The sequence below is a fragment of the Meriones unguiculatus genome, chromosome 1 (assembly GCF_030254825.1).
Source record: "Meriones unguiculatus strain TT.TT164.6M chromosome 1, Bangor_MerUng_6.1, whole genome shotgun sequence".
Taxonomy (NCBI): Eukaryota; Metazoa; Chordata; class Mammalia; order Rodentia; family Muridae; genus Meriones; species Meriones unguiculatus.
This window is the reverse complement of record NC_083349.1, coordinates 48,981,838-49,005,528: the sequence shown is the minus strand read 5'-3', so window position 1 is coordinate 49,005,528 and position 23,691 is coordinate 48,981,838. Positions and strand designations below refer to the sequence as shown.

At 36.7% G+C, this 23,691-nt stretch overlaps 1 protein-coding gene across 1 annotated transcript in view; it reads right to left on the bottom strand.

The window, feature by feature from the left end:
* Window positions 1-5,789: 5,789 nt before the first annotated feature.
* The window catches only part of Pten (phosphatase and tensin homolog), a gene marked incomplete at its 5' end in the record, with an annotated part of 70,676 nt that continues 52,774 nt past the window's right edge, over window positions 5,790-23,691 (bottom strand). The window contains 4 exons of the mRNA XM_021657475.2: window positions 5,790-9,241; window positions 11,075-11,299; window positions 13,595-13,761; window positions 19,294-19,435. Of these exons, the coding sequence (XP_021513150.2) occupies window positions 9,056-9,241; window positions 11,075-11,299; window positions 13,595-13,761; window positions 19,294-19,435 (720 nt within the window). The remainder of the gene's footprint in view (window positions 9,242-11,074; window positions 11,300-13,594; window positions 13,762-19,293; window positions 19,436-23,691) is intronic.

Genomic DNA, 23,691 nt, shown 5'->3' with positions numbered 1-23,691 from the left:
GTACTTACTGCTCTCCCTGCGTAATAAAGTCTATGAGCTTCCCTGGTTTCTGCACTGGAGTAATTCTAATTGGAGGCACATAGCAGACTTCCTGAGTTGCTGGTTAACAGAGGACCAAACACTTTAAACAATCTGGGTAGTCCAGTTCAAACAAACGAAAGGATGTCTATTTAATGGACCTCACACCACATTCACAAATGAGAGTTCAAATTCTGTCTACTGATATATGCCTTAATATGCCCATCCTTACCAGTCTAGCCATCAACAATTTTATGGCTTGAATGGTTAAATGTTTACCTTTTGAAAGATTTTTATATGGATGAGTGTTTCGCTTGCATGTATGTTCCGCACAAGCATGCAGTCCCATGGAAGCCAGAAGAGGGCACTGGATTCTCTGGAACTGGTCCATTAGGCTGTGAGCTGCCATGTGGGTGCTTGAGAACCTAACTTGAGCCCTTCTACAGGAGTAGCCAGTATTCTTAACCGCTCAGCCATCTCTCCAGTCCTTAAGTGTTTATCTTTGATGTCTATTTTTGTAAGATTTATATCTTACACTGGCTTGCTTTTTTACTATTTCTAACAAGAATATCGAGTGACTCTGATATGTTATTTCAGAGCTTTGCTTTTGGTTTTGTATCGTTTGATTCTAAGAGACAGCGATCATACTGCAACAGAAACCACAGACTGTTCAGGGTTCAAGTCCAATTCATACCTGGCTGTGAACTTGGGTACTTTACATTTTTAAGGTTTTGTGAATGAAATTAACGAAAGGTAAAGCATGTGTGTCCCCCACAGCAGACTCAGGAACCCCAGGCTGTTACTGCCCCTGCTACTGTCACTTGGCCTCTGCCTATTTCCTTCACGCTCCACATTCTCGCGCTTCAGCTTCGGTTTTCTTCTGTGCCCCTGCTTTGACTTCCAGGTAAGCAAAGCTGACTTAGCAAAGGATTCCTATTAATGTAAATGAGTCTTCAGGTTTTGAGGTTATTTTTTTGGATACTCAATCAAGTTGCCTGAGACTTTCAAGTGGCTCTTAGTCAACATTTTCATACATGAGTAAATCATGTTCATTCTAACACTGCTTTAATCTTACTAGATTTAAAAAAAAATTATTTATTTATTTATTGTTTATACAGTATTCTGCCTGCATGTACACCTGCATGCCAGAAGAGGCCACCACATCTCATTACAGATGGTTGTGAGCCATCATGTGGTTGCCGGGAATTGAATCAGGACCTCTGGATTTTTATATTACCAAAATCTTCAGTCTTCTTTATGGACAGCTGACACAGGGAAATTCTACCTACCTTATACCCAGTAAAACATTCACTTAATGCACAGCACTTATAGCCAGCAGTTTCAAAACATCTCTAATTCCAGTATTAGCACTTGGGAGACTGATGCGGAGGGATCATGCACTGCAGGCCAGTCTGGACGATACAGCTAGTTTAAGGCCAGGCCAACTACATGGTGACACCCTGTCTTAAATAAAAACTCAAAAAGAAACAAGAACATTTACAATCCTAAAATACCATCTTTGCATCAGTCAGGTATTTCTACCACAAAGAATCCCTATTCTTCATGTGACTTACAATAGCTGTACCTACTGAAGTACTTGTTAAAGAATGGCTTGTATGGGCGGGTGAAGTGGTTCAGCAGGTGAAGGCTCTTGCCAAACCTGACAACTTGAGTTTGACTCCTGGGACCCACAACACGGTGGAAGGAGAGAACACTCTCCACAAGTTGTCCTCTAACCTCCACAGCATGCCGTGGGTAAATATTTTCACATGCATAACCACACACAGACACAAATGTAATCAATTAAATAACACAAAACAAAACAAAACAAAACCCAGCTTGTGGCTCCACTGTTAAATGTAGCCACAAAAAAAAAATGGTTTTCTACCAATATTTTTATGAAAACATTGAATGAAGTTTTCGTATCTTTTTCTTTGTGAAAATCTGAGACCTTGCGTCTCAGATTCATGATCCTTTTCTCATTTAATTATTGTTACATGCATATATGTATAGACATATATCCCTAAGTATAGCCTGCTCAGTCTATATAATAGTGCTACTTGTGGTTTAAAGTTGGACCACTGGGTACTGGACACATAATTAGTGTGCTTCTCTCAGGGGGAAGACTTTCTTCCACTGAGCTCCCTACTTGCCTATAGTTCTTTAAAATATACATTATTGAAATGTAAACACTTACTCTTTGAAATCCAATAGTAAAAGTTAAGTTAATACATTTTAACAGTTAAGGCAAGGACCAAAGGGATCTTACGATAACTTTTCAAAATTTATGTAAAATTTTCACACATTTGGAAAACCCACTCAGCAGCTTTATATCCTTTCTGAACAAAGATGTCATTCAAATTATTCTAAATCTATTTTAAAAATCAAGAATTATGAGGAAAAAAACAAAGTCAAGATTTTCTTTCAGGATCTCCTACTGGGGGAGGGGGCTGAGGATTAGAATAAGCTTACCACAGTGACATATTATTCTGAAACATCAATGTGATTGTTTCTTGCTTGTGCTCAGTGGTTCAAAGACAGTGGGGGAAGAACTTCAAGAGTTCCCTTGCGTGTAGTAGCTCAGGAATTGGGCTGACAATGTGACACACCTTGGGGATACTACAAAAGAAGAAAGGGCGGGATGGTACAGGGATTTCTCACTGCCTTTACTTGGAAGTGTCTCTGCATGCTGACGGTTATTTCATGGGAATGAGCTCATCAACAGAAAGACCTTCAATTCTGAGGAATGTTTGGAAATCTGCAGTGTGCCATGCGCCTCTCACTTCCCGCATGTCCCAGAGCTTTTAAGTAGTTTACTCTACTGGAGCACAAACTCTTCACCAGTAGCAACAGCATGTGCCTCTTTCACTCAGTAACATATTCCAAACGCCTCTTATACACAGCAGGGTCTTGATAGTCGTTGGAAGAATAAAAAGCTAAGAAACAAATCATCAAAAATAATGAACCTCTTTAATTTTTTAAGGAAAAAATATTCTCCACAGGAAGGTATTTCTAGTCTTATGTCCATTGGTAGCCAAACGGAACTTTATAAAAAAACACTTCCACAACTCCAACTTTGGTTTAATGTACAACTTTGATATATCTCATTAATGCACACATTAAGAGGCTACTAACAAATTCATTAATATTTGAGATCATCCAAGATTAACATTTTTTTTTACAACGAACTGCAAAATCCTAGTGGGAAAAATGTTCTTGAACCAAATTTCATCTCTATTCTAGCACTTCCAAAACTAATTCTCCCATACATACTCTACATACGAACACACACACACACACACACACACACAAATGTGCACACTTGCAAACTCAATAGAGAATGAGGGTAATTTAATGGAGACAGAAAATAAATACTAAAATGGTATTTGTAAATGTAGGAGTATCATTTAGACAACCGCACAGAACAGGCAGGAAATCTCAAAAGCGTACATGACAGCCAGTCAGTGAACACATTTAAACATTAAGAATTTTACTGTGAGCTGAAACACTGTAAAGCCTTGGTCTAGTCTACATAATCTAACCACTGTGACGGATGAGATTATATAAGACATAAATTATTTTTAATCTTAAAAACAAAAATTATAAATCCTTGTTAAACACTTCATTTAAAAATATGCAGCTTTATTTTAAAATGCATTATGCTCAAAATGGCAGTTAATATCTCCCACATAAGTAAAAGTTTCTTAAGGTAACACATTTTCTTATAAATTATAAAATGCTTTCAGCTAAAATGTTTCATGAAAATTCTCAAATGACTGTCAGGGTTTGTTTTACTATAAGCCCACCAGACACATTCAGAGCTAAAAGGTAACAATTTTTTAAATATTAAGATTCTTATGTGATGCAAGTCACAGAAGCACACATATAAAGACAGCTGAGGGATAAATCAGTAGTAGTTCTTGCTTTTACTTAGGGGGCAGGGTAGACACAAACTTGCTCCAAACTGAGCAGCCATTTGCAAACTCCAGGAGAAGTAAAAGGGTGATAAATGATAAAGTTCACTGCTCAGACAGTGCTTCACACAGCCTGTTTTAAAACGGTTCTCAAAGAGAAATTTCCACAGTAAGCTTGCTATGTTGAACCAATGTTTACCTATTCACCCATCGTCCTCATGCCAACAATTAAACATTTAGATAGAACCAAAAAACTGGGAATGTCTCTATAATGTACATATTCTATACCTGCTGCATTAAATAGTGATCCAGGCAGTGTCCATAAACCAAGCTAAAAGGCTTTGGAGACATAACAGTACAAATTCCAGTTTTAACAAAAAAATGTACATGAGTAAACAGAAAAATGATTGTTTAGTCAGTAAAAAGAAATTTAATAATAAGGGGGATATCTGCAAGGGCAAGAGAATTGTGATGATGTTATATTAGGAAAGTGTCCTCAGAATAGCTCAGTTAAGAGGCAGAGGACTGTTATTAATATACTAGCCTGCCATCTTCATAGTTTAAAAAACTACACACCCATAGTCTGATACCTGTTGTTGAAAGGTGGAAAAAGTCATAACATAGTCATAAAAGTATGTTCCAACATTAAGAGGAAGCATACCAGTAGGCTTCTTATTGCAATGTAATTCGATTGGGGGGGGGGAACCAATACCCTGTGTATGGATTTTAGGTACTGTTCTGTGCAACACATTGAACTGGGTCCTATTGTTTCCACTCAGCAACATTTCTCTCTGTTTTAACAACACTGTTAAATAAAAGCTATGTGCAACCCATTTAAGACTACGTCTTATTTTTAGATGTACTGAAAGCTATCCAGTGAGTATGAAGAAACTCGAAGTTTCATGTTAGCAGTAAATCAACTAGGCTTACAAGTTTGATTCTCTTGGAGCTCTTCAGAAGCCTGAGCGTTAAACACTGGTAATTTTAAAATTCTCAATGGAAATGGTGATGGCATTCATTGAACCAAGTCAGCTCAAATTACAGTATAACGGGGACATGATCTAAAAGAAAATCGCCAGGAAATCCCTTTTTCAAACATCATCAAAATATCTTATAAATTAAAATATCTTTATATTCAAGTTTTTACCCATATAAACAATTCTAAAGAAAATGTGCATATACATACAATCTTCATATTTCTTTACACGATTACATGTTACTCAGTTTACTTTTTTAAAAAGGTCACAGAGAAACTATAAACTTTATGTAACATTAAAATTCCACAGTGACATTAATGGTCTGCTTACTTCCAAAACATCTGCACAACTACACCGTTACAAGTCATCTTACTGTTTCACTGAAAGGACATGCCTTACCCTTCATCCTGTCAGAATATCAGAATGAGATTATACTTGTGCGCACTACTCTGAACAAATCCTGATGAAGCCTCTCAGTATGCTGACGGACAACGGCAGTTAGAAAACAGAGAGCCACGGGACAGACCCGAGACACCTGGAGGAGCTACTCACACATCTGGCTTTACAAAACAGAAATATGCACCGTTTTACAAGAAGCTCAAACTTTTTCAAGTTGAAAATACTCCTTACTGCTCCTGGAATAACTTATGAAGTGAGGACCAAGGCTTAAAGGGCTTTCTGAACCATGAGTAGACAGTTTACTCCAAGCTGACAGAGGCCTACTCTTCCAATAGTTGGCTTTGAAGGACAGCAAGGAGGGGGGAGAAATAGAAAAAAACCTACAGGAACTTTGTTATCATATTTGGCTGCCCATTGCTGAACATTTTAACAGATTTATCCAATCTGAATTATACTCTCATTTAATAAAACACCCACACAATGACAAGAATGAGACTTTAATCAGTTTTAAGTGGAGTTTATAACACTAAGAGATAAAGGGTTGTTAACAAACACAGTAACAAATGGACATCTGATTGGTATGAGGCATTATCCTGTACACGCCATATTTGTGTATCCTCAGTGCATAGCATTTTACACACAGAGCCACTGCTGCACAGCACAAGAGTATCTGAAGAGGCTGAATCAGAGTAAGGCCGTTTTACAGACTCAATTATTTTTAGTATATATATTCTATATGAAAACAGATTGAACTTTTGAACTGGCAGGTAGAAGGCAACTCTGCCAGATACGACAGTAAAAGCCCCCAGCTTAGTGCACAGTTCCACCCCTTCCGTCTGCATGCATGACACATTAACAGTATTTAAAGGTAAACGAGGCACTTTGTGGCAACCACAGCCGTCGTTATGAACATATTGCACAAATTTTCTAGAACTAAACATGTAACTTGTAACCTACTTTTATTTTTAAAGCTGAAACATTTGATGCTGCCGGTAAACTCCACTTAAGTTTATAACCTGTGCCACAGCAAAGAATGGTGATGCTGTTTAACTCAACTCCCCTCTTATAATTACGGCAAAAATGTCCAAGAGGAATTACAGGGGACTTGGGATGTACGGGGCCCAACTGTAAGCCTTCTTAAAGGTGATGCCTTCAAGTCATTTCAGACACGTAAGCTGCTGCACATCCAAAAAGTCTAAGAAAGCATTCCAGAAACACGGGATAGATTACCTACAGAATGCATTTCAGGCTAATCGTGAATACTGTCATAAATAAAGTTTTAATTAGGACTCAAAAACCTTTCAGTCATAGCAATTCTTGTCAAATTCTATGGGGATGGTAACTGAAATAAAGTAAGGAGAGTATGTATAATATATATATTTATATATATAATATATATATATAATGCCATTTTTCCATTTCCAATGACTACACCATAAAATGTAAGCAAGGCTTCTCAAAAACACTGAAACATTCAAAATCAAAACCCTCATTCAGACCTTCACATTCCAAAGGAAAAATATTAACAGTGCAACAGCCCATTGTAATGTCATTATTCATGACCTGGCCCTCTGCGTTACATACTGGAACAATACAAGTTATAGTTTAGCATGCTGTGCCCAAAACTAACAAAGAACAGTGTTCACCACTATCTCCAAAACACCAATAGCTGCTTTTCATTTTAGTCAACCACTTTTAGCTTTTAGGAAAGACAAGGTGGTATACCAGTTTCAAAGGTAAGATCTTAGGAAAAGTTGTCTCTAACTTTATCACTTTACCAACAGTCAACCAATATTCATTTATCGATGTTTAAATATAAATGTGTAAATACTAAGAGCTTTGTTACAATTTTAAAAACTTTATTGGTTGAGTGAAACTGATGAGGTATGGAAAATACATCAACATTATTTTCTAAGAATATTTTAGATGACGTTCTGCCTAATCTACTTACCATCAAACTATAAATGCTTCTCTAGTGGGTCCTATGCAATCTGTACTTGTAAATTAACTAGGTCAGACCACAGCTAATGAACAATTTCAGCACCAATAAGTTATTGAAAATGGGACTTCACACCATTAAGAAATATAATGGCTGGATATTCAAATGTCAAGGTCAAGATAATTTGAAAGACACCAAATTCCCAGAAAAAAAAAAATCCTTTTTAATAGTATCTTCACATTACCATTACAATAGTAGTTGTACTCCTGCTTTAAATTGTATGCAGTCTGGGCATATCGAACATATAATGATATTTAAGAGGTGAAATTGAAGCCCTAATCCCAACTCTACCACTATAAAGAAGTGACTCAACACTGCATATTAAAAAAGATCTACTCTTTCAATAGCAAGTCGATAAAGCATCTGTAGGACAATTTCTACTGAAAAACTTAAATGCCTTATTATTCGCGCAGTGCTGACAATTTACTGCAACTCTAATTTCCTTTTTAACACAAACAATGACTTTTTAATATACACATTATATGTATTCAGTATTCAAGTAAAATTCCCTAACAGTTAATGACATTTAAAAAATGTGCAAAACTGCAAAACTCATTGTAATAGAATGTGTAAGGTCAAAAGGGCGGGACATCTGACAGCTACTGGACTGAGTAAGTGCATCATCAATCTTCATAGAAAAAAACCTGCTTACTGTTGATCTCAAATTGAAATTTCCTGTGAAGAATTACAAAATATTTTATATTTAACGAGAAAAAGAAACTGGCAGCCAGCACATGAAGCATCCACAGTAGGTATATGATTGAAAATCAATAAAAAATAAATGTAAGTTGTTAACTGATGTAGGGACTAATAGAATCTGACTTTTAGCACTGGCCTTGATTACATAGGAGATGGAGCAGTCATTACAACTGAGAAAGCATACTGAATAAATCATTGTCATTTTTTTCTGTTTCCAGCCCATTCTTTGTTGATAGCCTCCACATTTGTATGGTTAAGTCATTGTTGCTGTGTCTCTTGTCTATGGCCATATTATTTTTATATCTCTTAATTTGTGGATTCTTAAGATGCTGTAGACGGTTCATTCCTATACCCCAATACAAATTTACTCACTCTAGCTGCCTTTTCTAGCACCAATATGCTCTTAAAAATGCACAAACAACAAGCAGTGACAGCGGCCAATATCCTGGATGTCCAGATTAGTAACTGTAGCATGCTAAAGAAAGGTGTGTGTAAGTAGCTGGAGATGGTATATGGTCCAGAGCCCAGCTAACGCATTCCTTTCTGAGCATTTCCTCCATTCCCTCAACCCAAGTACATGCATCAGAATGCAGTAAAACCCTGCAGAAACTTCTCTTAGCCAACTGCAAACTTATCTGTTGCCACAGGTGCAAAGGGGTAGGACGTGAACCTGGAATCAGAACTCTTCAGCCACTTCAGCTGGTGACAGAAAGTAAAAGGAAAAACTCCTACACATCAGTCTGTCTCCACTTTTTATAAAACTGGAATAAAATGGGAAAGTGCCATCTTTATTTATCCTAATTGAATTTTAAATGTCCTTTTGACACAAAAAGGTATATACATGACACAGCTACACAACCTTTTTAACTGGACAACATGTGTCAAAACCCTGTGGATGTATAGGGTGAAACAAGATTGGTCAGGAGAAGAGAATTGTTCCTATAACTGCAATCTGACACAATGTCCTATTGCCATTAAAAAAAAAAAAAAGTCCATTTCAGTTTATTCAAGTTTTTTTTTTTATCCCTCTTGATAAAAAAAAAAAAAAATCAGACTTTTGTAATCTGTGAATGCTGATCTTCATCAAACGGTTCATTCTCTGGGTCAGAGTCAGTGGTGTCAGAGTATCTATAATGATCAGGTTCATTGTCACTCACATCTGGTGTCACAGAAGTTGAACTGCTAGCCTCTGGATTGGATGGCTCCTCTACTGTTTTTGTAAAGTATAATTTCACCTAGAGAAAGAGAGTAGAAGATGAAAATGAACAATGAAGATGAGTTCTATATTAGTAAAGACATCTGTTTTTACAGATTCACTTGAAAGTACTATAACAAACATGAATTTTGAAGGATACTGCTTTTAAAATGACTGTTGTACTTAATTGCCTATTTTACACTGAAAAGATACACTGACACGTTGATAACTGTTTTTAAAGAAATGTAAGCCATAAGCACTATGTAATTCTTTAAAACAAGTGAAAAAAGAAGATAATGACCTCAGGAACTTACTAAACCACAAAATTCAATTTACAAATGCTTACATTTCGAAAACATTTCTCTTAATATCTATGTCTGAGGCAACTTTATTTTTATATTATTGACACTATACAATGATTAATGATAATGTATTCAAAATCAATTAGCCCTAAAATTTTCACATAAAGAGAGAATGTCGGAAGCTAACAGAGACCACATAGTAGTCCAAAGAGTGAGTCAACGGCCTTTAGATGCATGCTGCACTAACTGTTAAAACTAACTCCTTAAGTATTTCCATTCCAAAGGAAAAGGAACAAACACCCAAAGACCAGGCAGAATGCTGAAGGACAGTATCTGGTGAACAGCTGATAGGAGACTAGACTTTATCTATAGCTTCTTTCCTATTATTCAAGTCATTATGAATTTTTCTTATAACAAACATTTGCTTTATTTTAAACAGTATTTTACTAGTTTTACCACTGCTCCCTGCTACTACCTGAGACCACCTAACCATCACCTCTTATCTGAACTAACCAATGGGCTCACTTTCCAACTCTCCCCCACTTCAACCCTGTGGCCTCTTCCTAGTTTCTGAGCCAGTCTCAATATAAAAGAGTGAACTGAATATTTAAAGATGAGCTCAGATTATATCTTCTCTGTGCTCAGCACTCCACACATTCCCATCAAAACTTCAGCCATTCAAATATACAGACTCATTCTTACCTCGAGACTCTCAAGATACTCTTCCTCTCGCCCTCCCCAATGGCTGTTATGTAGGCCACTTACAATTTACGTGGGTAAATTTGCTCGTTTCATTCAGACCTCTCTTTACATCCACTTCCACAGGCCATCTTGGTGTTGCATGTTTCATGGTACTTACCTGGATTTGTTTGTTTAGTGACAATGAAAATGGCTTTTATCTACAATAACTTTTTCTTTTTATACTTTCTTTTTCATTTACTGTTTTTATAGTACCTATTGATTTCAAGGGATCACCCATATTAGGCAAACACCGAGGAACATTGCTGGAGGTATATCAAAACAGTAAGACTAGAAAGAAATACATTTTAAATGCAAATGGTTGCTTTTAAAGGAGGCATGACAGTTCAAGGAAAGCTTGGGCATATACAGCAAGACCCTATCTTAAAAAATTAGAAGGCAGGTAGTTGATAGAAATGTAAATTTGTAGAAAAGAATAGAAATGTAAACCTGAGGATTCTAAAGGAAACTTAAACTCGAGATCCAAAAGCATTGAATATTAGGTCTATTTTCATTTAACATGTGTAAATGTCTCTGTTTTATGTATTAGCAGAATTATTATATGGTAACCTATGGTTAAGTTTGTTACATGTGAATGTAACAAATATGACAGAATAAAAAAGAATTGAAAAAAGAAAGGAAAGGCTGAAGAGGAGGTGGGGAAGGAAGAGGAAGAAGAAGAAAAGGAACAAAAGCAAGCACAGTAATAAAAAGAAAAGCCACGCAACACTTGGGAATTTTACAAATTGAAGACTACTAACACAAGGCTTAGCTCTTTAGCTTCACACTTAGAATAAAACACATATTCACACACTAAAATGGTTTTAACTGACCTTAAAATTTGGAGAGAAGTACCGGTTAGCCTTGTCTTTGTTGGCTTTGTCAAGATCGTTTTTCGTTAGGGTTAGCACTAGATACTCCTTGTCATTATCTGCACGTTCTATACTGCAAATGCTGTCAATTTCCTCATCACAGAGACTTCCATTTTCCACTTTTTCTGAGGTTTCCTCTGGTCCTGGTATGAAGAATGTATTTACCCAAAAGTGAAACATTTTGTCCTAAAACAGAAAAGAAATGAAAGATGAATTTCACTTATCACAAAGTCAACATATGATATACATATATATGTGTGTGTGTGTGTGTGTATCAGCCATATATGATCTGACATTATAAGTGAAGGCAAACACTTTGTGAATATTCTTATTTGCTAAGTTATCTTTTTTAAAATTTTAGATAAAAATATATTCTGTAAAATCTGGTAACTTACTTTTATCTTAAAATCCAAAGAAAGATATTTTCTATTGTAATACTGGATTTCAAAAAATGCTTTGAGGTTATGTGTATGAAGATATAAGCAAAGATCAGGTGTTTTAAATTTGACAGAAGCCCTAGGACAGTTAGGACAAGTTCCCTAAAGAAATATAGCAACTATTTTTTTGCCTGATTTATGTATGTGTACCCTGTGCATGCTTGGTACCATGAAGGCCAGAAGAGGATTCAGATATCCCGGGGACTGGAGTTACAGATGATTATAAGCCAACATGAAAAGAAAGGTAAGATATAAAAATATGTTATAAATATACAACCTTCAGTTTCATGTATGTAAATGTTCAACTGCGATCTGGAGTAAGAAATAGCATATTCATAAATGTACAAGGAGATGATAAGGTAAGTATCTATTTCTAGAAACAATACAAATCCAAACATGGTGGCGCAGACCTACAGTCATAGCCCTTGGGAGTTCAAGGCAGAAGGACTGCTTCAACTGAGGCCAAACTAGCTACTTAGTGAATTCCAGGCCAGCCTGAGCTACAAAGTGAGAACCTGTCTCCAAACGAACAAGCAAATGCTACCAAAAGAAAACCAGTAAGAAAAATAGACACAGACACGACAGACACACACACAATTTTATGTGAACCAAAGTCTTACAAGAAGTAGGAGATCCCAGGAAGTGGTGCCTTTAATTTTCTGCACTCTGGAGGCAGAGGCAGGTGTATCAACGGGTTTGAGAACAGCCTTGTCTACAGAGTAAGTTCTAGCACAGCCAGAGATACAAAAAACAGTAGGAGGGGAGAAAAAAAACAAAGCCTTAATTTTTGAAATATTGTTCACTTTTTGTAGTCTAAAAAAAAAAAATAAATAAATAAATAAAACAAAACAAAAAAAAAAACACCACCACCATAAAAATCCCCAGAAAATCAAAGATATAAACATATTTAGCTTTTTTTCTTCATGTGAGGTAGAAAATAAGTCTATGATAAAAATATTAATTTGGTATGTTTGCAATTTTTTAAACTAATTGAACTCTAGAAAAAGGAAATATTTCTCATGATAAATCAAATTGATATATTTAAAAGTTTTAAAATTTTTATTATTATTTACTTATTCACTTTGTATCCCAGTTGTAGGCCCCTTCCTCATCTCCTCCCCTCCCTCATCTTCCCCTAGTCCTCCTCCCCTACTATCTGACCCTAGCCTATTAGGTCCCATCAGGACTATCTGGATCTTCTTCCTCTGTAGACTGGCTAGGACACCCCAACAGGGAGAAGTGATTAAGGAGCAGGCAGAGACTGTCTCTTCTCCCCTTACTAGGGAACCCACATGGAAAATGAGACATTTAGAAGTTTCATAGTAAGTGAAATTTCTTTCAATCGCTTATAACAAACAAACCAACAAACAAAACCTTAAAGACTGAGAAAATGAAACCCCCTTTCTGGTGATACACTACCCTGCAGGCTTCACAGGCACCAATCCTACACAAAGTTGCTGTCTTCCTCTGTTCTAGGTAAAACTCTTGCACCTTGGATTTGTTTAAATGTTCACACTCAATATTCCAAACTAAGGTGCTTACAGCCGAGCCTTTGCCTTTGCTTACATGTATGTCAAGCCTCAGTAATACTGAACTGCATGTTTAAATACATCAGGTGTTTTTTTTTGTTGTTGTTTTTTTTTGGGGGGGGGGTGTTACTACTTCTTCACAGCCACTTCTTTCAGCTAAGTAATACTGACTAAATACTCAGTAAATCTGGGAAAACAAAATAAAAACGAATCCAGTTTCACGAAACATAAATAGGTCAGACATGGCTTATGTTGCATAAGATCACAGAACAAACTTGTGTTTTTATGTGGGTATGGAGTGTGTTTGTGTGTGTGCATGGTGTATTCTCCTTACATGTCTCATCAATCACACAGAAGTAAAGTGTCTGCAAATTTACCAAAAAAGTAACCAGAGATCAGCAGATGGCAGAGAAATACTCTACCTTAGTCTCTCCTTACAGAATAATTTCCTATCCAAAGCTTTTAAGCCAAAGGCCTGAGGTTGCTCATCAACCCGATAGAACTAAAGTGCAAACCTTTTTGAGCATCTTGTTCTGTTTGTGGAAGAATTCTACTTTGATGTCACCACACACAGGCAATGGCTGAGGGAACTCAAAGTACATGAACTTGTCCTCCCGTCGTGTGGGTCCTGAATTGGAGGAATATATCTTCACCTTTAGCTGGCAGACCACAAACTGAGGATCTGTGTGGTTAAACACACATAGTATCATTTCACAAGAAATGAACACTCAAATTATTAGGAACTATTTTAATGAGACAATAACAGAAGTGTACACAAAGTGATAATTTTTCATATTGACTGCAGATCTAAAACAAATCAGTAGAAATAAATTATGTAAAAACAACCAATCCAAGTAAGATTTCTCCACTTTGAACCCTTAAGTAAAGTTCTATTAGGTATGAAAATCAATTGCTACTTCATAAACAGTAAATTCTAAGACTAGATGCTAGCAATATATTAATATCAAAGCTTTACATTAGCATTATGCAAAAGACACACCACAAATTACTGTAAACATAAAATAATTTAAATAATTTCCTAGGACTTTCATTAACTGCATAAATGCAACCTCGTGAGAAAATTCTAATAAACTCTATAGGCCTAAGCTTTTATAATATATAAATACAAAATACTGATCATCATTCTCTGACCTCTAGCTCACGTTTTTAATTTATTATTTTTATTAATTCCTTGAGAATTTCAGATAATTTCACAGAATTTCAATGTATTTTGATCACTTTTTACTTCTTCTAACTCTTCCTGGATGAACCTCCAAGTTTTCATCATAATTTTTTTCTTTTTCTTTCTTTTTGTCCTGAGACAGGGTTTCTCAGTGTAGCCCTGGCTCTTCTGGACTTGCTTTGTAGAGTCAGGCTGACCTTGAATTCACAGAGATCTACCTGCCTCCCCCAGTGCTGGAATTAAAGATGTGTGCCACCACATTTTCTTTCTTTCTTTCTTTCTTTCTTTCTTTCTTTCTTTCTTTCTTTCTTTCTTTCTTTCTTTCTTTCTTTCTTTCTTTCCCTTCCTTCCTTCCTTCCTTCCTTCCTTCCTTCCTTCCTTCCTTCCTTCCTTCCTTCCTTCCTTCCTTCCTTCCTTCCTTCCTTCCTTCTTTTTTTTGGGAAACCTACTGAGTCCAATTTGTGCTGTCTATACTCACATGGGTATGGCAGGTATATAGAGTGATAATCATGAGACACAGAAAGGGCAATACCCCACATGTCTGCAGGAAATGCAGCAAGCACCAAAGGAAACTACAACAGAGTCTTTCTTCCCGCCAAACACTGTTTCCATCAACAATTACTTGGTGTCAATCTAGGACTGTTTTAAAATTAGTGCTTAAGTACAATTTCTCAAACGTCACCATGATTGTGATTAGCAACTCAACCAAAAGATGGTTAAAGATATGAAAAGGAAAAGATGTTTTATTTCTAAAATGTATTCTAATTCATTTATAGCCAGAGAAAAACGAGAATAATTAGTGTGTGTGTATAAATATCAATACCACAGGTATTAATTCTTTTAAGATGAAAAGTAGATTTTTATCAATGTGACCAATGACTGGAAAAAATGTTAAAGCCAAACCTATCTAAGATAAATTTCTAGCTTGATAAAAACATAAAGGTTTATGTATTTAGCATATAAAAGCAAAGAATAGGATCCTTAATAGGAGCATATGAGGTTATTCTAACATGGATTTACAGGAAGTTTATCATGAAACTCACCCTCAAAAGAAGAAACACTGTCAACAATCTGTCAATGCATTTCAAAGACCAGAGGGGCAAAGTGCAATGAGACATTTTACTAGGCTTTATACAATAGTGAAGTGTAACAAGAAACAAATGAGCAAAGTATAGTTTCAAAGCTGTGCTAAAAATTATCAAGATAAAATGCCTTAAAATCTTAATGACTTATTCCACCAGCCCAGAATCTGATACTACTGATTTTAGGACTTAAAAACAAAACTGACAGTGTAATTTGGATTTTAACTAAACAATATCTAAGGTACATCTCCAAGGCTTGACCAACTGTCAGAAACAATTGACAACTTACAGAGCCATAGTACTTAGAAGTTAAAAATAAGCTAAAAATGTTTCACTAAAAATAATCAGCCTGACCATGCTGTTTGTTGGCTGAATGTGGACTTTGGATTAGGAGCGCTGAACACTTTACACAAAAAATAATGGGCCAGGCTCATAGGAGCACGGAGGACAGTGGTGCTGACAGCAATGTAGATTATGACAGGCTGAGGTACTGGAATGCCTGCTTAGTGCACTCAGTGCGTGTGGAGTCGTTTTAACTCCGTGTCTGTGGTGGTTTGAATGAGAATGGTCCCATAACGTTCATGTATTTGAATGCTTCATCAGGGAGTGGCACTGCTTGAGAGGAATTAGGAGACGTGGCCTTGCTGAATAGATGTGACCTTTTTAAGAGGAAGTATGCCACTGGAGGTGGGCTGGCTTTGGGTTTGAACAGATCCAGCCAGGTCCAGTGTGTCTGCTCTTCCTACTGCCTGCAGATCTGGGGGTAGAGCTCTTACTTAGACACTTCTCCACAATCCTGTCTGCCTGTGTGCTACCATGCTCCATGCCATGCTGATAGTGGACTAAACCTCTGAAACTGTAAGCAAGTATCAACTAAATGCTTTATTTTATGAGTTGCTGTGGTCATAGTGTCTTTTCACAGCAACAGAATAGTGTCTTTAGCCATAGTGTACACTAAATTAATAAATGGGAGCATTTCCTAAGGCCATTGAGAAAAATTATCTCTTGTATAAAAAGTTTTACATTGGGATGGAAATCCTAACCACAACTCAACTCTAATATTACTACTGTTCTTTTGACTTCTAAGACATACATCTGAAATATAACCTGTGACATGTTTAACTTGGTGTCTGTGGACATGCAGACATATACCTGAAATATAACCTGTGTTATGATAACTATGTTCTGAAGAAATGACAAGATCTGAACCAGTAAAGAAAGATGAGAATTAAACTCTCTTGGAGAGAGTGTATCCCAACAGAAAAGCAAACTGATCATCTTTATTAATACACAGCAACTTTTCATTCACTTAGAAAAAAAAAATAAGACAATAATCAGGTAAGAAAAATGCTGCTAGCTCCTGATACCTTTGCAGAAGATACTTTAGTTTTCCTCACTGGTTTTCTGTTTCTCTGATACCTCCTCTTATTCCTGAACCCAACTTGCCCTTCCCTCTTCCTCAGCCTTCACCCTTTCCTACATCAACAACATCTCAAGCCTAAATTACTATCTTATTCCTGATGCTTTCCCCGAACAGATAGGGTCTCTCATCCACTCTTGAACCTATAGTCACATCCCCCAAGTTCCTTAACTACCAAATATCTTAAAAAGCTGGAGACTCAAGGCAAAGCCTTTTTCGCTTTAGTTCTATGCCACTGAGAGAGACCTCCAGCTCCATTGCAGTTCTTCATACAAACACTGTTTTCATTAGACTTTAAAACAACTTTAAAGCCAAATTTATGTCTCCAAATCTCAAGTGCACTTTTCATCTCCTTTCTGTGAGTCATCTACCTTGGTAAGATCAAAATATGAACAAAATCTTTGGATATAAACAGCTAAAAGACAGCCAAACAAAGCTCATTTCATTGTCCTAACACCACCTGCCAAGTCACCTGGCTGATTTTATGTCCTTCCTCCATCACAACTTCCTACAGAATACAGAATAGTCTGTAAGACATGACTCAAGTCACTAGAACCGTCAAGACACCACATTCCAAGTCTATTATCTCCCATTTGAGATTCTGGAATAGCCAAATACCTCTTCTATTCCTGCCTACTTCTTTTCTTCTGCTGTGCTTCAGTTCTCCTTACTCCTATTGCCTGAAATAATACTTCCTTCAGACTTAATGCCAATCTAAACTGCATGTGTTCTCCATGGCAGACTTTCTCCACGAAATTAAGTTTCCAAACCTTTTGGTAAATACAGAATTTGTAATTTATGCATACAAACCCTGAGCTGTATTTTAATATAACTTCACTAGATACAGTATTAAATCCCAGCACATAAGTAGATAACTAGAAAATTTAAAAGATTAGAAAGACCTTAGCAGTCAATACCTTTTTTTTTTTTTTTTTTTTGCAGGCTTATTGGGAGCAGCAAGGGAGATAGAGATAGAGAGCAAGTGTGGAAAGACAGTAGTCAATAATTTTAAGTCTAGGGATAAAAGCATAATGTTGTGAGACCAAAAGCCAAACAAAATAGAGTTGAATCATAGACAGGCAAAGTAGAACTGACAAAAAGTCAGTACCTAGTAAGACTCTTGAGCAGAGCTTTTCCTTATTACCTCCATATCACCTTTGTTCAGCTTTTATACTGATACATAAACTAGGAAGAACATAAGTTTTCATCCTTTTTTTTTTCTTTATGAACCTGCTGAGGTTCCTAGGCCAAATGCTTTCAATAGTCTGTGCCTTGAATTTAAGTTTTAAAAATTATACTGTTATGATCAGTGTGAAAGTTCCTTAGAACTTTCTAATAAGCTATATTAATAAACCAGGGGAATTTAATAAATTCACACTCGTGAAAAATCAAACCTATCTGACAAAGATAGATGACATTAAGAAATTAATTTTCTCTATATAAATTATTTTAGAGCAAACAAATTAATTTAGCTAAATATTTCATGGAGACAAAAAAACTAAAGTAACTGACAGACTGCAAAACAAGGGGATTCTAATAAGTGACATGATCTGCAACTAGGACATTATATTGAAAATACAAATAAAATACATTCTTAGGTATAAAACATGATTGACAACTCCCCGGTGGTACTTAGACAGATGTTCAGTGTCAAAAAATTGTTACAGAAAAAAGACAGTGCAGTAGCCTAGGCGTATAGGGCTACATAAAACTCCTCCATATATTTTCTATATACATCCCATCCAGACATTCTCCCTTCATAAAGTAACTGCTTTTAGTGCAAGTACTGGGCTTCCTATTCTTAGAGGTCTGTAGCTAAGAACTCTTGCCAAGAATAGCAGGAAAACAAACATACAAACAAACAAACCAAGATCAAAATGATCGAGGTGGGCTCATGTGAGGTAGACCATCAGCTGCTACCATACAAGAGAAAAATTACAAGCAGACCCCAGTGTTAAGACCTTGTACTTAGCAAGGGAGGGTCAGATTTCAAGCTTTATTTTACTGACAAGCAAACGCTCAGCAAGATGACATGGCCAAGTCACAGGCCAAGGGCTAGATCCAAGAGAGGCATCCAGGCATCACATACCCTCTTACTCTCTGTATTTGGAGGCTGCTGCTACGGCCCCTCTGTTTCTGTCACTGTGACTATAAACATCTGTCTCCCTCAGATGAAGGACTTGGTCCCTGCCAGAAACCAGTAAGCTGGTGATCCCACTGCCACTCACACGCTGGCCTGCGAAAGTGTCTTTCCCTTATTTTGTCAGAATAAAGACTGCGTTCAGTGGTTGTAACACAGAATGTTTCTCGAAGTAGAATTGACTTCGAGAACACTAACATTCAATGTTCTTAGGTTTCTTAACCCAATGAGCTCAGCAACTGAACTAATTAATCCCAATACTTCAGAAATCTACTCTCCTGCATATGTTGTAACCTGGTAAAGTATTTCTAAATTTTCACATACACATTTAGATACAGTAACAGGAAAAATTTCCAACATACAGAAGGATAGGAATGTAGAGCACTTACTGCAAGTTCCGCCACTGAACATTGGAATAGTTTCAAACATCATCTTGTGAAACAACAGTGCCACTGGTCTGTAATCCAGGTGATTCTTTAACAGGTAGCTATAATAATATACATAGCGCCTCTGACTGGGAATAGTCACTCCCTGGTGGGCAGGGAGAGAAAAGAAAAGAAAAATATAAGTAAGAAAAATATTCATTAAAGTTATTGCGCTAAATTGCTAGAACAACTGGGTTATTCCAAAGTTTCTCCTTACGGGCTAACATTCAAATCTAACTCAATACTTGAATAAATCAGAGCAAGAGCAAAAGAAAGAAAAATATCAGATATTCTTAAAATGTAGTTATTAAACACCTCGATTATTCAACAATTAAATACTGCTCTGATCTATGAACCCAATAAGAAAGGCTACTGCATATTGAAAGAAACAGCCTAGGCCTCTTTATACCCAAGGCTCCTCACAAAGACAGACTCATCAGGCATATAATTCTTCACAAACCTGCTCACCCACTTTCTAAGCAAAAACACATCAAAATCAGCACACTAGAAATGTGCTGTCTCTTTGCAGAAGAAGAGATTCTGACCATGGAGCCCAACAAAGAGTACATAGCTGAAATGAGAAAGACACGCAACAGTGACCTGTTAACGGGGCACTAAGGGAAACACAAACTGGCTTAGAAAATACGAGGTAGTACGAATGCTTTGAAGACAGTTCACATGCCATTTCAAAGGGATACCTAACCAGATATGGTGCCCCACAACTGTAACCCTACCACTTCAGAGGCTGAAGCAGGAGGACGCTGCTAAGTTCCAAACCACCCAGGTTTCATAGTTAGTTCCAGGCCAGCCGAAGTTCCTAACAAAATCCCAGTCCCCCAACAGGAGGCTGAGATGGCTCAGCCAATAACGTGCATGCCCTGCAAGCATGAAGGACCCAGAACCCACATATGTATTTTTTCTTAGTTTTTAAAAAATGTTTATTTTATGAGTGTTTTGCCTACATACAAATATGTGTGCAGTGTACACCTGGTGTCCATAGAAACCAGAAGAAGGCATGCCATGAAATCAGGAGTTACACGTGTTTGGGAGCTACTGTGTGGGCATTGGGAACTGAACATGGGTCCTCTGCTCTAAGCCACTGAGCTGCCACTCCAGCCAACCCCCTCTACGCATATATATATATATGTGTGTGTGTGTGTATATATTATATATATATAAAGAAACCGCCTAGGCTTCTGTGCTATTCTTTATACCCAAGGCTCTCATATATATATGCATATTTTTTTAAAAATGCAACCACATATGTGCTTATAATCTCAGCACTGGGGAGGCAGACGCAGGCAGATTCCTGGGGTTCACAGGCTAGCCAGCCTAGCCTTCTTGTTGAGTATCAGACCAATGAGAGACCCTGTCTGAACATGATGGATGGCACCAGAAGATGAACACTCAAGAAACATACGATCACACACGCACGCACACACGAATGTACACGGGAAAATAACTCAAGAAAAAAAAAATCTCTCGCATGTGAAAAAATGTATTGACTAACATAACTTAGAGAAAAAGCAACTTAGAAATATAAAGCAATTAACAAGCCTAACAGTTAAAAATGAACAGAAGTTTTGGCATGGCAGTAGCTACTTGTAATCTTAGTACTTGGGTTCAACCAAGATCAGAAGTGCAAGGTCAGCCCAATCTATGTGAGGCCCAGTCTTAACAAACAGAATCGCAGAAAATGGTATTTTATGTTCATAAGAAAAAAATATTTATAATGCTCTTTAATTTACTGATGACATCTAAACCTCTATCGTGCTAAGAACTCTATAGACAAAAATGCCCTTCTTCTGGTAAAGCAGAAAGTATAAAAGCTAAACAGTATAAAAGACATAGGATGACCAGCAAGTTGAGGAGTATGGTCTCTAGCTGGCTCCCTTCCTCTCCCTGTCTGTCTGTCTTGCTCTCTGCTCTATATGTGTATCAAATGCATATAGCCAGAAGTGGTGGTACATGACTTTAATACCAGTCAGGAGAAGCTGGTGAATCTCTGTGAATTCCAGGCCAGGCAGGGCTACAAAGAGAAACCCTGTCTCAAAAACAAAACAAACAAATAGAAAAATAGATATAAACCACTTGAAATCATGATTAGCAATTTTAAGATTTTGGCTGAGTGATAAAGCTCATATTCAATAGTCAAAGGTTATATTTGAATTCTGATAATCAAAATACAAACTTCAATTTGCTTCTTTAGGAAAATGAGCACAACAACATGAACCCTAGTAGAATTCGTGCAAGGATAAAATAATAAATGCAGTTACACAAAAGAAGTTAAAAGTACAAAATAGTATACAAATACTAAGTAACAGTTATAGAAAGAAACAATTGTAGTACAAATGCTGGAAAAGGCAAAATTTTATTTCTCTCGATTTTTCTTTTTCTTTCTTTCTTTTTTCCGAGATGGGGTTTTTCTGTGTGTAGCCTCTGCTGTCCTGGAATCTGCTCTGTAGACAAGGCTGACCCTGAACTCAGAGATCCGCCTGCCTCTGTCTTCCAAGTGCTGGAATTAAAGGCATGCAGCACAGACTGGCCAGCTGATTTTCTTTTTAAAAAAGTTGCAAAGCCACACTAATTTGAAGAATTGTTACAAAATAGTAACATTAAGGAATCTCCTTGAAGTGAAAAAGTGTTTAATAAATTTAATGTAAAATGTTATTAGAGCAAAACTGTCACTGACAATTATGGAGGTAAAATAGCATAGTTAAGGAAATTAGGGGAAATAGCAGAGAGGAAATGGATGAGGACTGTTTTAACAACATATATTTCTGAACCATATTAATTTACTTCTACTCAAAAGATTAAAAAAAAAATAAGCTGTATAAAGCATGTGGTAGCACATGCCTGTGGTCCTAGCTCTTGGCAAGTTGAGGCATTCTGGGTCAAAGTTAATCCCTGGGACACATAACAACACCCCATCATAAAATCTTTAAACAAATTAATTAAAAGAAACTTAAATGCAAGTCGGTAAAACCGGGTTGTCAAGCTAGTAGCTGATGAGGTTCAGATGGTATTTTTCTCTTCATCTCTACCTTTCGGTACACATTTCTTATCTGTGTACCTTAATAAACAGTTCTCTATATTATAGTTTTCTCAAGTGATGGGTAGGATGCCGATTATCTCAAGTATTCATATGCTCAAATCTTTCTGAAAAGAGCTGGGTGTAAGTCAGCAGTACAAAGACCAACAAGAGCGTGTGAAGAGCGCTCACCCACACCCGACAGGCAGCGGTGGTGCAGCAGTGCTGCGCAAGCAAAGCCTGCGCTGTGCACAGGCCTAGGGAGCAAGTGAGGCTGGAGCTCCATACACCAGCTGGAATTTTAACTGCCTGGATAAATACAAATATCTGTTACATTATTCATCTTTAATTCAGTTACCAAAACTCAGATTTAACCCTAAACACCACTCAAAACACCAGCTCTGATTGTCTAGTTAGTGTTCAATTTACTAGTCCAAACAATTTACTGTTTCCTCACTTCATTCATTTATATTTTTGTCTTCATTTTCTATGCTTAATAATCTAAATGTGAATGTATCTTTCTTAACTGGCTCAAAATTATTTAAGAAAATGGTTTTAAATATCCATAAGAACTCAAACTTTAAACTGCAGTTCTACTCAACAGTCATCAACAACATGCAGTAATACATTTCTAGTTTCAAATCTTGTGGGGACTTGGACTTAGTCTAATGAGTTATTAATCTATATAAGGGGATACTGTGTAGCACTTATGTGCTAATTTTATTACTTTTTTCACTGTGTACATATCTTACTTTGTGCCTCCTCAGAGTATATTCAAGATTTCTAACACTGTTTTCCATCTCTTTATTTTTCCAGCTTTTGCTTAACAAATTTGATTCCTTTTGGCATATAAGTTCATAACTGCTCAGTGTCCACACAGTCTCTTATGTTAAATGTAAAATGACATCTCTGATTAGTCTTAATGCTTTTTATTAAAATGCTATTCAAATACTAAAAACCTGTTCCTTGCTTTGGAAATTTACATTTTCCTAATGTGTGTTTCATTAAATTCTTCATTTTTAAGCCTTGGCATTTAATACTAATTTCTTTTGGTTTTTCAAGGTAGGGTTTCTCTGTGTAACTGTCCTGGAACTCAGGGAGATCTGCCTATCTCTACCTTCCAAATTCTAACAATTAAGGGCGTGCAAGCCTACGCCTGGCTGACTCTCGGAAAACAGACTAAAAGTATAGATGACACACAGCTTTTAGACCTTTAATACTGACATAAGACTACTATACTGGATTAGCATATCGCAATATGTAATGTATGTTCATCTTCCATGCATTTAAAGTCTAGATGATCCAATATAAGGTAAATTCACAAATTAGAT